General features: G+C 35.0%; 1 protein-coding gene across 1 annotated transcript in view; it reads left to right on the top strand.

Moving 5' to 3' along the window:
* LOC104588319 (putative phosphoinositide phosphatase SAC9) overlaps positions 1–5874 on the top strand; it is a 152243-nt gene extending 146369 nt beyond the window's left edge. Inside the window, exon 15 of the mRNA XM_088894594.1 lies at positions 5539–5874. Within this exon, the coding sequence (XP_088750720.1) occupies positions 5539–5820 (282 nt within the window). The 3' untranslated portion in view covers positions 5821–5874. The remainder of the gene's footprint in view (positions 1–5538) is intronic.
* Positions 5875–15336: the final 9462 nt, after the last annotated feature.

Genomic DNA, 15336 nt, shown 5'->3' with positions numbered 1-15336 from the left:
CTGAATCCACCCCTATTGAAGACCATGCGTAGCTAGGACTGGCATTGGGTAATGGCCTTTCCTAGAAAATGTCCATTTTTTGTTCTTTATAGGAGGTTCTTCATTTTTAAGTCCTTCAGACATTTTGAGATTTTTAGTTCTAAACTTCTAGTGAGTAGTTTTACCTTCACAAATTTGTGTCGAAACTACAAGCAAACAAAAGCAGTGTTGTCAGAACCAGCCCATTTGGACAAGGACAGGATAGAGCTATGGGTTAAACAGTCTGACCAATGGGCAAGCTAGTGGCCCATGACATCTAAAAGGATACATATATAATGCATATAAATATATGTAAAATACATCTTATCTTGATGTGTGGTTTGATGGTATTTGTTTGTGCCACTACACAAGTAATAGATAGATTCAGATCTTTTTAGTTGCATTTTCATAACAAACAAAAATAGATGTTATCCATATGTAAATGTTGTCTTATATATGAATTCAAATTGTTCTTAACAAATGGACTGGTTTCCTGACAGTTAAACTGTCTTGGTTTCTTAAATTTGACTGGTTTGCCAAATGTCCCCAAGTTTTCCATAGGTTCCCAAAACCCTAGGATTCCATAATCCCCTTTCTAAAATACCCCAAATTCCCATGATCCCATTTCTAAAATATCCTGTAATTTTGATGTATTTTTAGGTGGTTACCTTGGGGCGGGGCAAATTTGGGGATTCCTTGTCCCCAATGGGAAATGGGTGCTCCGCCCCGAACCCACCCCGCCTTCTGGGATGGGGTGGGGGGTAGGGGGTAGGGGATTTTGTGTACGGGCGGAGACGGGGAGTGGATACCCTCCCATGAACCTGCCCTGTTGCCATTCCTACTTGTCAGCTTGAGGTTTTACCAAAGGACAAAGTAATGGGTCCTGAAAAATAGACAGTAAAAAGTCACTCTTTATGCTATTACAATTTCCACACTAGTTACAACAGTAAAACCACTTATGGAAATTATTTCGTACAAAGTCTCAAAGCTAATAAAAGGGCAGCCCAATGCATGAGGCTCCCATCAATGCAGGGTCTGGGGAGCGATAGATGTACACAACCTTACCTCTACACATACAGAGAGGCTGTTTCCAATATTTGAACCCTAGTCACCTCTACCATTGTCACCGCTGGGAGCCGAATCAAACCTAGCAGCAATGGCAGGCTTTTTCAAAGCCCGAACCCTAGTCACCTAGGCCGAAATGAAGCAACCCAACCATTGCACCAAGGCCCACCCTCTTAAATCTTAAAGCTACTCTATTTAAAAAATTCAAATATCTCCAGAATGGCAATTCATGCTGTCATAATTATCTATAATCACTACATAACGTGAGTATCCATCAACTAGCTTTATTGGATAGGTAACTCAAAGAGCTTTATAACAGTCAAAGTCAATGCATTTGGGAATATGTTGATGCAAAGAACTTCACCACAACTACAAGTAGTGCTTTGGACTTGGACAATATTCATTTATGCTTCTTGTTTGGAGCCCAAGTAACTGCTCCATGTCTTGAAATGTGCTAGTAATTTTTGTCTGCATCAGAAAATGTCTAGATGAATTCTCGAACTTACATTCATGAAATGCATTCTTCAAAAAAAACAAAAAGACATTCATGAATTGCAACTTAGTTACTTCAGTCCAGAGTCTTTGACCTACTGGTAATTTTACTATCATAGTATCATTGATTCTGTGGCATCCCTGTTAACAACTTCACTACTTAATTCTGAATTCAATACTTTTGTTGGAATGGAAATAACATCTTGGAAGAATTATCTTTTCTTCAGTTCCTTTCTGTATCATATATTTCAGTAGTTCTACCTTCTACTCCTTAAAAATATTGATTTATAAAATACCGTAGTAACGCCTACATAATTGAAGAATAACTGACCTTAAGCCTCACTGGCATCAATGGAATTGAACATTTTTTATGTTTTTGCTCTTTGCTCGTTTGGCAAGAAGTCTTGTATGGGACAATTTCAAGCTATAAATTTGGCTTAACTATAAGCTCTTGAAGACCTTTCTTCTTATTGCTTCAGCAGAGAATAATTGCATATTCTGATATTGATCAATTAATGCTTTGATGGAACTAATGTTAATTGTTATAATCTGAGAATAAAACGAGAAAAAAGGAGGAAAAGAAGGGAAAAGATGTGGAGAAAAGGTTCTCAAGGAAGAAGATACAAACGGTCTACTATCCTTGTGGACCTGCTACTTAATTCAAAACTTTAGAACATGCAAAAGTACATAATGCCCCTGTTAAGTTATTCTTAACAGGGGAAAATACAAAGCTATGTCTAGGGACAAAAATGCTCCTTATGGGCATGCATTTCAACATTAATGAAATCTATATTTATATATTAAAACGGGGCAATTTCCTGATTTGTGGTTTATTCTCAAAGGCACTTATCTTTTTTCTGGTTTTTTTTAAAAGCACTTATCTTTTTGGGTAAAATATAAAAATCTCGCTTGAGGTTTCTGACAATCATAAAAACCTCCCTTGTAGTTTTAAAAAATCCTGCAATTACCTTCCTCCCATCATTGTCTCAGTTCATTTATCAAGAAAAAAAAATATTATTGTCTCCATAACAGAGACTTTGAAGTTGCAATTTGCCCTTAATATTTGTTAGGAAATCTTTTAATATAATCAAAATGCCAGATTTACCCTTTCAGACTTCACTCAATCATAATGAGTTTACAAAATTAAATTATTTTACTCTTTAATTTGACCTTGAGAATTTTTAGTTAAAAATGAATTTTTTTTTGGAGTATTTTACTAAATCTCCATCTGAATTGATAGACAAAAGGGTGAAATGGGTATTTTCAAAATTAATGCATTAGGCTAACGTTTTATGGTTGGGAGGAATGATGGAAGGGAGGTAACTGTAGGATCTTTCAAAATTACAGGGGAGGTTTTTGTTAAAATGAAACTTCAGGGTAGATTTTTTATGATTGTTAGAAACCTCAGGGGAGGTTTTTATATTTTACCCTATCTTTTTCCGTTTTTTTTTTAAATTTTCTAATTTTAAAATTGAATACAATAACTCAAGTATTGACCAATCACCTTTAATACTTTTAACATTTCTCATCAACTCACCATTCTCTCTCTCTCTACTCTTTTAATAATCTCTCATTAATTATGCCATTAACTATATTCTTGAATAACTAATGCCACTAATTCTCTCTCATCTCCATTACTCTATTAAATTGCACAAAATTCATTAAATTTATCTATATCTATATCCATTTAATTTAACTATAATTATATATCTATATAATATTTACATTAAATTGTAGTTATTAGTAAAGATTAATTATATTGAAATTGGGATATTCAATGATATATTATTATGCTAATAATCTACTTCCATTTAAAACTATAATCCATTCATATTCCATTTGAAAATAATAAAAATTAATTAACCATAATAAAAGTAATTTAGTAAGTTACTTAAATAAAATAAAAATAATTATTAATTATCATTATTGATAAAAATAATTTTATTAATTTAATAAAAAAATAATTAATAAAAGAAATAAGATAAATTTAAAACTAATACAAAATTATCTAACAATTATTAGTTTTATAATTAATTTTTACTAATTTAAAACCAACTTAAGTTCCTATTGAAAAATAAAAACTTAATATAGTTAATTAAATTTCATAAGGAATTCAAAATTTAATAAAACTTAATATACTTAATTAAATTTAATTTTTATTAATTTCAAAAATTGATACAAAATATCAATTTTAAATATAGTTTAATTATTTTACAATCAATTTAAATTCCATTTAAAAATAAGGAAAATTATAAAAATATTGTTGGGTCTTCTAACAATCCTATGAATCTCCCAAGTGTTTTGACCTTAATAAAAACCTCCCCTATTGTTTTGAAAAAAGTGCAAATACTTTCCTTTTGTCATCATTCCAAATAAAAAATGTTGATGTAATGCATTAATTTTACTTCACTTCAGCCTTTTTGCTTTATTTTGTCCAAAAAGAGTAAGGAGAATTATTCTTTAAAAGTTGTCAGGCAAAATAAATTAGTGGAGAGCAAAGTTAAAGCTTTAAGTTGTGTATGATAATGCATTAACAATGATAAGGGTATTTTGGTAACTTCAATATCTTTGTTCTTGAAAAGTCAAGGGAAATGAGGTATTTGCACTTTTTTTTTAAAAACTATAAGTGAGGCCATTGTTAGGGTCAAAACACAAGGTGGTTTATAGAATTGTTATTTAGATGCTTTTTATAATTTTACCTAAAAATAATAATAGATCAATAAAAATTAATAGAAAATTCTTTTTCAAAAAAAAAATAATAAAAATGAACATTCAGATACAAAAAGTACAAATTTATCTAGAGAATAAGAAATTGGCCACTCTTACTAATATGCAACTTAGATTGTGATTGGATAAACTAGACATAACCCCCCCCCAAAAAAAGTAATTGAGTTGAACTTTGATGAGCACCACTTAATTGGAAATGTTATAGAGCTCCATCCTCAATTTTACTTATAAATAAAGTGTATGCATTGAACGTGTCTTTGACTAGTAGTGCCTTAATGGGGCATACTTGACTCCTATCATGTTGGATGAAAGCACCCCACCACCTTGTTACTTTTTCATACCTAAACCCTAACCTTAAACTTTAAACCCCCAAAACCCTAAAATTAATGTGTAAAAAGCATGTCTAAGTCATGTCCTCGGATTGTCTAGGAGCCAAATATTTTCTCTTTTGTGAAACTTTGCGATTGAACTACCCCTCTAGTCCTTTAATGGAATTTTCTAAGGACTAGTTGTCCCTTTAATGTATCTTTTTGAATGACTTAACTGCCTCTCCAATACTTCCAATTATTTTTTGTTTTATATGACAAAAATACCACTTGTGTTCGGTAAGCTATTTTCTTACCCATTTCCATCCATCCAAATGTTAAACCTCTTTAACAAGTGATTGGCCTGGAAACAGTGAATTTGTCAATTGGGGGTAGGGCTTCAAATCAGATTCAGTAAAGGGTATATCCAGTCCGGTTTGATAAGAAATCCAACTGATTCGAATCCGACTTGATTTGGATTATAATAAAAAAAACATAATAATATAATATAAATAATATATTATAATATAATATATAATATATAATATTTTATAACTAACATATCCGATCAGGATATATTTAAAATCAATCCATTAACTAAACGGAAAAGTCAGACAGGCTCAATGCAGATTGCTGATTTTCACTGCAGAGCTATAAACATTCAAAATATCAACAACTTACATTCTGTACACCAATGCCCGCTCGTGGACATAAATTCCGGGCTAGCACCTATCCAACAGTACTTTGGGTCTACAGAACCGTCATTCTCCCTTATAATAGATTGAGCTTTTCAATTTGATTTGATTTAGTAAGATCAAAGGAGATATCCGAATCTAGGAACAGCTTTATTTATCTCAAATCCAGATTATATGTAATGATTTCCAATATGACGTGGGAAAAGAAATTAATACTATGACCAATAATTTTACAGGAACCTCACAATATGGTTACTGTTGGGGAATATCGGCTGCCAGAGGTTCGAGCGGGGACAGCCATGTACTTTGATTTCCCGAAACAAATACAAGCACGTAGAATCATCTTCAAACTTCTTGGAGATCTTGCTGGCTTTGCAGATGATCCAGCAGAGCAGGATGGCTCGGATTTCAGAGGTCTACCATTGGCATCTGGTTTGTCCTTGTCAAATAGAATCAAGTTATATTACTACGCTGATCCTGTTGAACTTGGGAAGTTTGCCAGCCTCTCTGCTGTTTGAATATTATATTATTTATTTAATATTTGAGGAGAGCCCTCATTACGATTGGGTCTTTCTGCTTGCCATTGCATTAAATTTTTGTTGTAATTTTGAGCAGTGTAACAATATTAATTCATTCATTCGTTGATGTTATTAATAGGAAAAAATGGGATGATTGATCCCTTCTGCTAACTGACTTAACATGATATACAGGCCTTATTACTAAAAGTCTAAATCTGATCTTTTCTTTTTCATTCATCGGTTCTCTCTTCTCGTTAAATATCTGTCGTCTTGGTCTTATCAGCTTGACAAGTGGCTTTGGCCTGGTGTCTTCAAGGGACATTAGACATCCCTGAACTGAAAGGCTGAACACATTAGATGAAAGCAACGACGCAATGTTAGGCACAACGCAGTTTTGTGCCACCTGTTATCATCAAGAGAAAAAACATGTATTTGTACGCATTGGTTTTTGAAAACTCCCATTGTCCCATATATTGAGGATAGGAGGCACAAAAAATGTGTTTAATGTTGTTTATTATTGATATCTTCGTCTCTTATAAGATAGTGTGTTTGACTAAATCAAGCTGAAAAGTTGGCTAATGACAAACCAAATCTGATTTTAGTTTTACTAACTAAAATTAAAAAAAAAAAAAAAAAAAATCTGACTCGAAGATTTTCGAGAGTTAAAGGCGTTACATTGGTATCAGTCCTTGATAAAAGTGTTGTGGTAGAAGATTTAGTTTATAAAGCAAACCTAATTTATTCTCTTTTACCTTAGTTTGTTTGATGTAAAATGCATGGGAATGATTTTGTCTTGTTTGTTTATTGGAAAGAGTATAAATACAAAAATATACAGTATAAATACATACAAAATATAAGGTTTTGCATTCTACTATTTGTATTTGTATTCTTTTCAAAGTGAGTCTTAGAAATAAAATAGGTAGCAAAATGATATGATCCTTTCCTTCTATGAAACGAAAGAGAGGTAGGAGGAAGATTGTTTATGAGGTAGAAAAGAAGATGATTTGGTCACAACTTTATATGAGACAGAACTGATGTAGGAGGGAGGTGGTGCAAATTTTGCATCAATTTTTTGAAATGCAAAATTGCATTGCCAGTAAGTGCCGAAAAAAAAAAAAAAAAGAAAAAGAGTACTAGTTTTTGCATGGGATAGGAGTGCAAATCATATTTACAAACGAATAGATGCAAAATTGAACTAGGTGCAAATTTTGTATTCAATTCAGCTTTATAGTGCAAACAAACAAAACCTAAATAGAAAGACAGCCTATATGCTTCAAGACATACCACTTGGTTGGTGGACATGTCTCAAACAAAATATGCACATGTAGCTTCCCTGTATTGAATAAGGGTCATTAGCTAATTTGTTTTATGCATAAGAAATTCCTTTGAAAAAGAAAATGATAAGCGGGTGTTGGAAAATAAGGTTGGTTTTGTTTTTTAAAATAAAAACAACTGCTCCATCATAAAATTTATATTGTTGCTTTTTTCTGGTGTGGCAATTGTTTTTAAGAAATAAAAAACCAGCCATATTGTTGAACACCCTCTAAGTTTACCAGTTGAACTTGTTGGTGGGTATTAACCACCCAAAATCAATAAGGGGAAAATATGTATGTTGATGTAATGATAAAAAGAAGTCCAACAGTCAAGAAAAAACCTTTTGTCAGCTAAATTTTTAGATCCCAGGTCAAATATCAACTGATTATGTCAGCTGAGCCAATAATGTTTTGTTGATGCATTTATCAAGTAAATGAAAACATAAAAGAGTTTTTTTTTTTTTTTGTCTATGATGTAGTTGAGTTAGAATCTGCCATAAGAGATGTTTTCGATATGAGGCTATAATAACTTGTTAGAAAGCTTGTTAGAAGCATTTGTTGTGCATAGATCCAGCTAGTTTCAGTGTAGTCATATTGTATATTCTCTTGAGAGCATACATTTTAGGAAATCAATATCTTCATCTAAGCTTTGCCCCGATTGCATGGAATCATCCACCCGGACTGCTAAGCCATTTTTCACTGCATTAACCATGGTTTTTAAAACCGAACCGGTTAGGGGTCCGGTTATCGGTTTGAATGGTCTGACCATTTGACCCAAACAGCTGGCCCATTCTGACAAAAAAATTTTAAAAATAAAAAAACTGAAAAACGGTCGAAACGGTCCAACCATTTGATAATTCTGTATTTTGATACCTTAAGGGCATCATTTCAGGAGTATTTTTAGCATTAAAATAGTTAAAGTGTGCCATTTTCCCAGTTAAATTCAATGTGGTGACCTCTGAGAGTCTATGTGCAAATTTTGTGCAAAATTGGGAAGGTTTCATGGTTGAATTGTAGTTTTTGGGAAGCTAGTGTGAAGTCTAGCTGAGAGAGTGAGTGTTTTTGTGAAAAACTGAGAATAAGAGGTCGCCTCCTATCTGCTAAACCCATAATGGCGCCCCTCATACTATATTAGCATGTTCCCCTCTCCTTAGCAAACCCTAGGGCGCCTTTTAACTCATTCTTTTCATCCTTAGCAAACCCTAGCCGCCTCTACCTGTTTAATCTCCACCCTTCACCTCTTCTAATCTCCACCATTCATTGTAGAGCACTCTCTTTGTAGTTTTTAAACCCTAGGGCGCCACCTAACTACTAATCCTCACCATTCAGTCCCTAACCACTAGATCTCAGCCCTCCATTCCATCTTCTATCTCAGCCATCCACTCTAGGGCGCCACCCACCTCTTTTAATCTCCACCTTTCAACCCTAGGCACCTCAATCTCCTCCATTCATTTCTGGGTGCCCAAATCTCAACCCTACATAATATTGGGCGCCCTCTCCTTTTCTTCTCAACCCTAGGATCACCCCATAACCATCCTAACCCTCCATTAGAAACTCTAGGGCACCCATATCTTTGCTAAAACCCAGTTGTTGCCCCCCTCTTTCTCTCTAATCCCAATTGTATCCACCATTCTCTATAAAAAAGACACAAGAGCTCTTGAAAAAGGGTTAGATTCTACCCCCAAGTAAGATGGAAGGCTGATCTTGAAAAGTTCAAGGGTAGAGGAAGAGGAGAACACCCAAGCAAGAGGATGAGTTCTTGCTTGCAATTCGCCAAAGCCACTACTACCACCTTTGGAATCGGATCCCAACCATTTTAATATAACTTTAGTTTTAATTTTCATTCTTTCATTTCCAGCCCGTTTCTTTCTTTCCGAAAATTACTTTCATTTAGTTTGATTTTCATTTTCTTTTTTGCAGATCTGGAATTCAGTCAGGTAAGACGGAAGGCCTAGCTCAAGAAGTTCGAGGGTCAAAGGATAAATCCGGAGACTCCTGACTCTGATCGAATTATTTGCTTTATCTGGATCTGTTTCATTATATTGTTTTATTTTCATTTTATTACTTGATCCGTTATCTCAGTTTAATTCTTACTTCTCCTTGACTTTGCAGAACGAAATAACGAAAAGGGGGGTACCGGAGCATTGCGGGACTACGGGAGAGAAGAGAAGAGAAGAATTAAATGCATTGTGTTTCAGGTGTAGTCATCCCATTTCATTTTTATTTTTTTTTATTTTTATTTCCAAACTCTTTTTTTAGTAGAATAGTAATTTTTTAATTTTTTTATTAATTTTTTTAGATCTGATTTATATTTTTTAGTGTTATATCTCTTTTGTTTTGTTTTTAGATCTATTTTGTCTTTATTCTAATTCCTTGTTTGAATTTATGTTTTCTTAGGTTTGTTTTTTTTTATTTTCAGATAAAAAATCATTTATTTTATTTTATTTTTTTATTGTCGCATAATTATCTTTTGTTTATTTTATTTTTCGGTTTAATTTTTAGAATAGCAATTTTTTTGTTAGAATTTATTTTAGTAGTTGTTAATCTTTTTAGCATAATTATTTCTTTTATTTTCTGTTTGTTATAATTAATTGTTGCCTTATTTAATTTCCTTTTTTTAATTATTTAATTGAGTAATTAATTGTTAAATAGGAAATTGTTTAAATTTTTTAATTTGAATTTAAATTTAAATTTCAAATCTGAATTTAAATTTAAAGTTTAATTTGAATCTGAATCTGAATTTGAATTTGAATTTCAAATTTCAAAATTTAAATTTCAAATTTCGAAATTCAAAAAAATATATAAAAAATATAAATAGATAAAAGATAAAATAAAAAATAAAAAAATTAATTAATATTTTAAAAGTTTTGCATTTGCATTCCAACATTTAGGCTTTGATATTCTAGAGCATGCATCATATAGGTTTATTTAATTGCTGAAATTATCATTGTTAGTTGTGAATGTGTTAGGTTTTCTTTTTATTATTTTAATTGTTCCTTTTGCTTAATTAGTTTGATTTATTATTTAGTGTTTAGTTACTAAATTGCATATTAGAAATAATTGCTTATGCATTTATTTTGTTTATTTTGTTTTTTTCTCTTTTCGTTAATCCATTTAAGGGCATCCAACTTAAATAAGATACAGTGGGGATTTCATTACCCTTCCTTCGCCCAAAAATCACCACCCTTCACGTGCGATTTACCCTAAACCCTAATTTAAAATTTGGATAGCAAGATCCTTTAGGGAAGCCTCACATTTGGTTCAAAGGTATGTTGAATTTTAGGGAAACTTGTGATTACATTCCATAACCAGTGGTTGGTGTCTAAGGAAAGAGGTTAAACGGCTATGTTGAAGCGGGTTTTGTGGTTACTTAATTAGGTCCTTGCGAGAGCAAGGGGAGCCTCCCACATCCCCACCTCTTACCTGGCTAACCAAAGGAAGTGGTGTAATTCCAAGTGAACCAAAGAGGATTCACATTGGTTGAACCACTAGATTGGAACACCCTAGGTCAGCCCTAGGTCGTACGGTTCATTTGCTTGCAATTTTTTAAAAAATTAAAAAATTCAAATTTGAATTTAAATTTTAGGAATTTAAATTTCAAAATCTTAATTTGAATTTAAATTTCAAATTTCAAAAAAAAAGAGAAAATCAATAATTATAAAAATAATTAAAAACAAAATAAAAAAATTCAATGGCCGAAGTTTGTGGAATGAGAAACTACTTCCAACCTAAGCCACAGATAGATTGGAACCATGTGTCTCGACAATTGGACAAGATCAATGGGATGGCCCAAAGGCTTGACCACGTCCTTGCATGTCATCAACAATTTAGCCCATTCCCGACCTTGTCGTCCTGCCCAACATGTTCCATCTGTGCAAGCCCAACCCATCATGTTAGTTAGTGCCCTGCGGCAGGCCCATGTCAACCGGTCATTCCAGAGTAAGTACATGCAACTAATGGATTCTTCCAACCCAATGCTAACCCATTCTTTAGTCCATATAACCCTAGGTGGGAAAATCAACCAAATTTCGCTTATTGGGCCCAAGCCCAAGAACCCACCTTGCCAGATGTGCACTCTCAATGGTCTGAAGCCCAGACTCACTGTGAGTATAATGATTACCCTGGGACTCAACTGAATCAGCCATGTCCTTATCAAACCGATTCACTTGATGATAGGTTTTTTGTAGCTCCAATAGCTGATCTTAACTCAACAAGAGTCCATCGATAGATTAGAGAGCCAAGTAATTCAGCTCATTGATAGATTAGGGATTCGTTTTTGTGACGGTATTGTTGTACAATAAATGTAAATAGAAACCCTAGAGAAACCAAACCGGTCATAGCGGATGATCCGATGAAGGAAGCTAATGTTTTAACAAAATCTCCACAGCCATTACGATCTTGGCCAACTGTTGAACCTCTCCCAGAGCTAAAGAGTGAACCACCCATGCCTTCTCTTGAATCTCCTCCGCAACTAAAACTAAAACCCTTGATGGACTCCCTTAAGTATGTGTTTCTAGGACCTGACCAAACACTACTAGTAATTATAGCAGCCGATTTAACCCCTATGTAAGAAGAGAAACTGATTGATGTCTTAAAAGAGTATAGGGGTTCCATTGGTTGGTCGATGGCTGACTTAAAAGGAATTAGTCCATCCATTTGTATGCACCATATTTATACAAAGGAGGGTGCCAAACAAAGTAGAGAAATGCAAAGGCGGTTGAACCCAAATATGAGAGAAATGGTCAAGCAAGTAGTCAAGTGGTTGGATGCGAGTATTATCTACTCAATTTCAGATAACAGTTGGGTAAGTCCTACACAAGTGGTGCCTAAGAAGGGTGGACTCACCATGGTCACCAATGATCAAGGTGAAGTGATCCCTACCCGGCTTACCACGGGATGGCGAGTATCCATCAACTTTAGGAAACTCAACACAGTCACAAAAAAAGATCACTTTCCTCTACCCTTTATTGACCAAATTCTGGAAAAACTTGTAGGGCAGAAATATTTCTATTTCTTAGATGGGTATTTTGGGTATAACCAAGTAGCCATTTACATTGAAGATCAAGAGAAAACTACTTTCACCTGTCCATATGGCACATTTTCCTTTCGAAGAATGTCGTTTGGATTATGTAATGCACCAGCAACCTTCCAGAGGTGCATGATGGCAATTTTCTCGGAGATGGTAGGTGGCTTTTTGAAAATATTTATGGATGATTTCTCTGTCTTCGGGGATTCCTTTGAAACTTGTCTCGAACACTTACAAAAAAAATTTCAATGATACATCGAGACAAACTTGGTACTCAGTTGGGAGAAGAGTCACTTCATGGTCCAAGAGGGGATTGTCTTAGGCTACATAGTTTCCAAATGAGGGATCAAGGTAGATAAGGAAAAAGTTGACCTAATTTCTAAACTCCCACCTCCTACCTCTGTCAATCAAATCCACTCATTTCTCGAACACGTTGATTTCTATCGTAGGTTCATTAAGGACTTTTCCAAAATCTCTAGGCCTCTGTGCAAACTTTTGGCGAAGGATGTCCCATTTAATTTTGACGATGATTGTCTTAAGGCTTTCGATTATCTGAAAGAGGCACTGACCAAGCCCCAATTCTTCAACCTCTCGACTGGTCGTTGCCCTTTGAAATAATGTGTGATGCCTCTAGCTACGCCATCAGAGCAGTTTTGGGACAAAGGGTGAATAAATGTCTTGTGGTAGTATATTATGCTAGACACACCCTATCTGAGGCTCAGTTGAATTACACCACTACCGAGAAAGAATTGTTAGCTATAGTGTTCGCTCTGGAAAAGTTTTGCCCATACCTATTGGGCACCAAAGTGGTTGTCTACTCTGATCACTTGACCTTAAGACATTTGTTGTCTAAGAAAGAGGCCAAACCTAGGCTCATCAGATGGATCATTCTTTTGCAAGAATTTGACCTTGAGATTCGGGATAAAAAGGGTTCTGAAAATGTAGTAGTTGATCATCTGTCCCAAATTCAAATTGGAAAGAGCGAGCCCGTCCATGACTATTCCTTCCCAGATGAGCACCTCTTAGCTGCCTCTCATAGTGCTTCCCTGTGGTATGCTCATATTGTCAATTACTTAGTAGTAGGTAAAATTCCCGAGGGGTGGTCTAAGAATGAGAAAGACAGATTCTTTTCTCAACTCAAATACTACTTCTGGTAAGATCCCGAGATATTTCATATCTATTTGGGTCAAGTGATCCGGTGTTGTGTCCCCGAGTCTGAACACCAAAGCATCCTCAACTTTTGGTACACTCTCACTTGTGGGGAGCACCTTTTGGGAAAGAAAATTGCGGCCAAAGTTCTACAAAGTGGTTTTTACTAGCCGAGTTTATTTAAGGATGCCCATGTCTTTAGCCAAAATTGCCTAAGATGCCAATCTGTCGGGAATATGTCCCGTAGAGACATTATTGAACAAGAGAAGAGAGGAGGAAGAGAGAAAGAGAAGAGAAGGGAGGAGAGGCAAGAGGATTAAATGCCTCAAAAGAATGCTTCAAGCGAGTGAAGCAGTTGTTATTTATACTATACTGGTCGTACAACATAAAGAATGGAAAAATAACAAAAATACCCCTGTGGTACTAAATGTGTGTACAACAACATCTGTCAACACTCCTCCTCAAGTTGGGGCATAGATATCAATCATGCCCAACTTGTCACAGAGATCATGATGTCTGGAATAGTTTAGCCCTTTTGTAAAGATGTCTATCAATTGGTCTCCAGAGGTGACATAGGGAGTACATACTTCGTCTGTGATGACTTTCTCTCTGATAAAATGCTTGTCAACTTCGATGTGCTTTGTTCTATCATGTAGCACCAGGTTAGCAGCAATACTTATAGCTGCTTTGTTATCACAAAATAGAGTTATGGGTTTGTCCACTGGGAAACCCAACTCATTCAACAGATTCTTTATCCACATACCTTTAGCTACTCTGTGGGCCATTACACAGTATTCAGCTTCAACACTGGATCTAGCCACCATGGTTTGCTTTTTACTCCTCCAAGTAACAAGGTTCCCTCCTACAAAGGTGTAGTAACCATTAGTTAACTTTATGTCACTTTGAGATCTAGCCCAATCCGCATCTGTATAAACTTCAACTCTCAAATGCCCGTGCCTTTGAAATAACAATCTTGCACCGGGAAACTTCTTAAGATATCGTAGTATCCTCTCTGCTGCTTCAAGATGAGTGGACCTAGGTGCATGCATGAACTAACTGAGGACACCAACATCATATGCAATGTCTGGACGGGTCATAGAGAGATATAACAATCTCCCTACAAGCCTCTAAAATTGTTTCACATCTTTAAGAGGTTCACCCTGGTTGTCACTTAATTTATGGTTAGGGTCAATGGGAGAGTCAGTTGTCTTAACCCCCATCTTTCTAGTGTCCTAAAGAAAATCTAGGACATATTTCCTTTGGGAGATAAATATACCCTTTTTTGATCGAACAACTTCAATTCCAAGGAAGTATTTGGTAGGTCCTAGATCCTTCACTTCAAATTGAGTGGCAAGGAAACCCTTCAACCTTTGAATTTCATCCTTCCAATCACCAGTAACAATTATGTCATCCACATATACTATTAAGGCAACCATTTTACCTTCTCCCCTTTTCACAAATAGTGTGTGATCTGATTGACATTGCTTGTATCCCTTTTGTTGAACCGCAGCATGGAATCTACTGAACCAAGCTCTTGGTGATTGCTTCAGCCCATATAAAGACTTCTTTAACTTGCACACTTTCTGTTCATTGCCTTGAGCCAGAAACCCAGGGGGTTGAACCATATAAACTTCCTCTTCAAGGTCACCATTCAAGAAAGCATTCTTGATGTCAAACTAATGTAGATCCCAATTCAGATTAGAAGCAAGAGAGAAAAGAACTCTAATAGAGTTCATCTTGGCAATAGGGGCAAAAGTTTCTACATAATCAAGTCCATATACTTAAGTAAACCCCTTTGCCACTAAACGAGCTTTATACCTCTCCACAGTTCCATAAGCTCCATGCTTGACCGTGAACACCCATTTACATCCAACTGGATCATTTCCCTTAGGACGATCAACAAGTTCCCACGTGCCATTTTTATGAAGGGCATTAATTTCTTCCTTCATGGCATTTGTCCATTCTGGTACTAAAAAAGCTTTTGCTACATTCTTGGGAATAGGGACACTGTCAATGGAGGTAAGGAAG

The sequence above is a fragment of the Nelumbo nucifera genome, chromosome 1 (assembly GCF_055504915.1).
Source record: "Nelumbo nucifera cultivar China Antique chromosome 1, China Antique-T2T, whole genome shotgun sequence".
NCBI lineage: Eukaryota > Viridiplantae > Streptophyta > Magnoliopsida > Proteales > Nelumbonaceae > Nelumbo > Nelumbo nucifera.
This window is presented reverse-complemented; position numbering and strand designations above follow the sequence as displayed.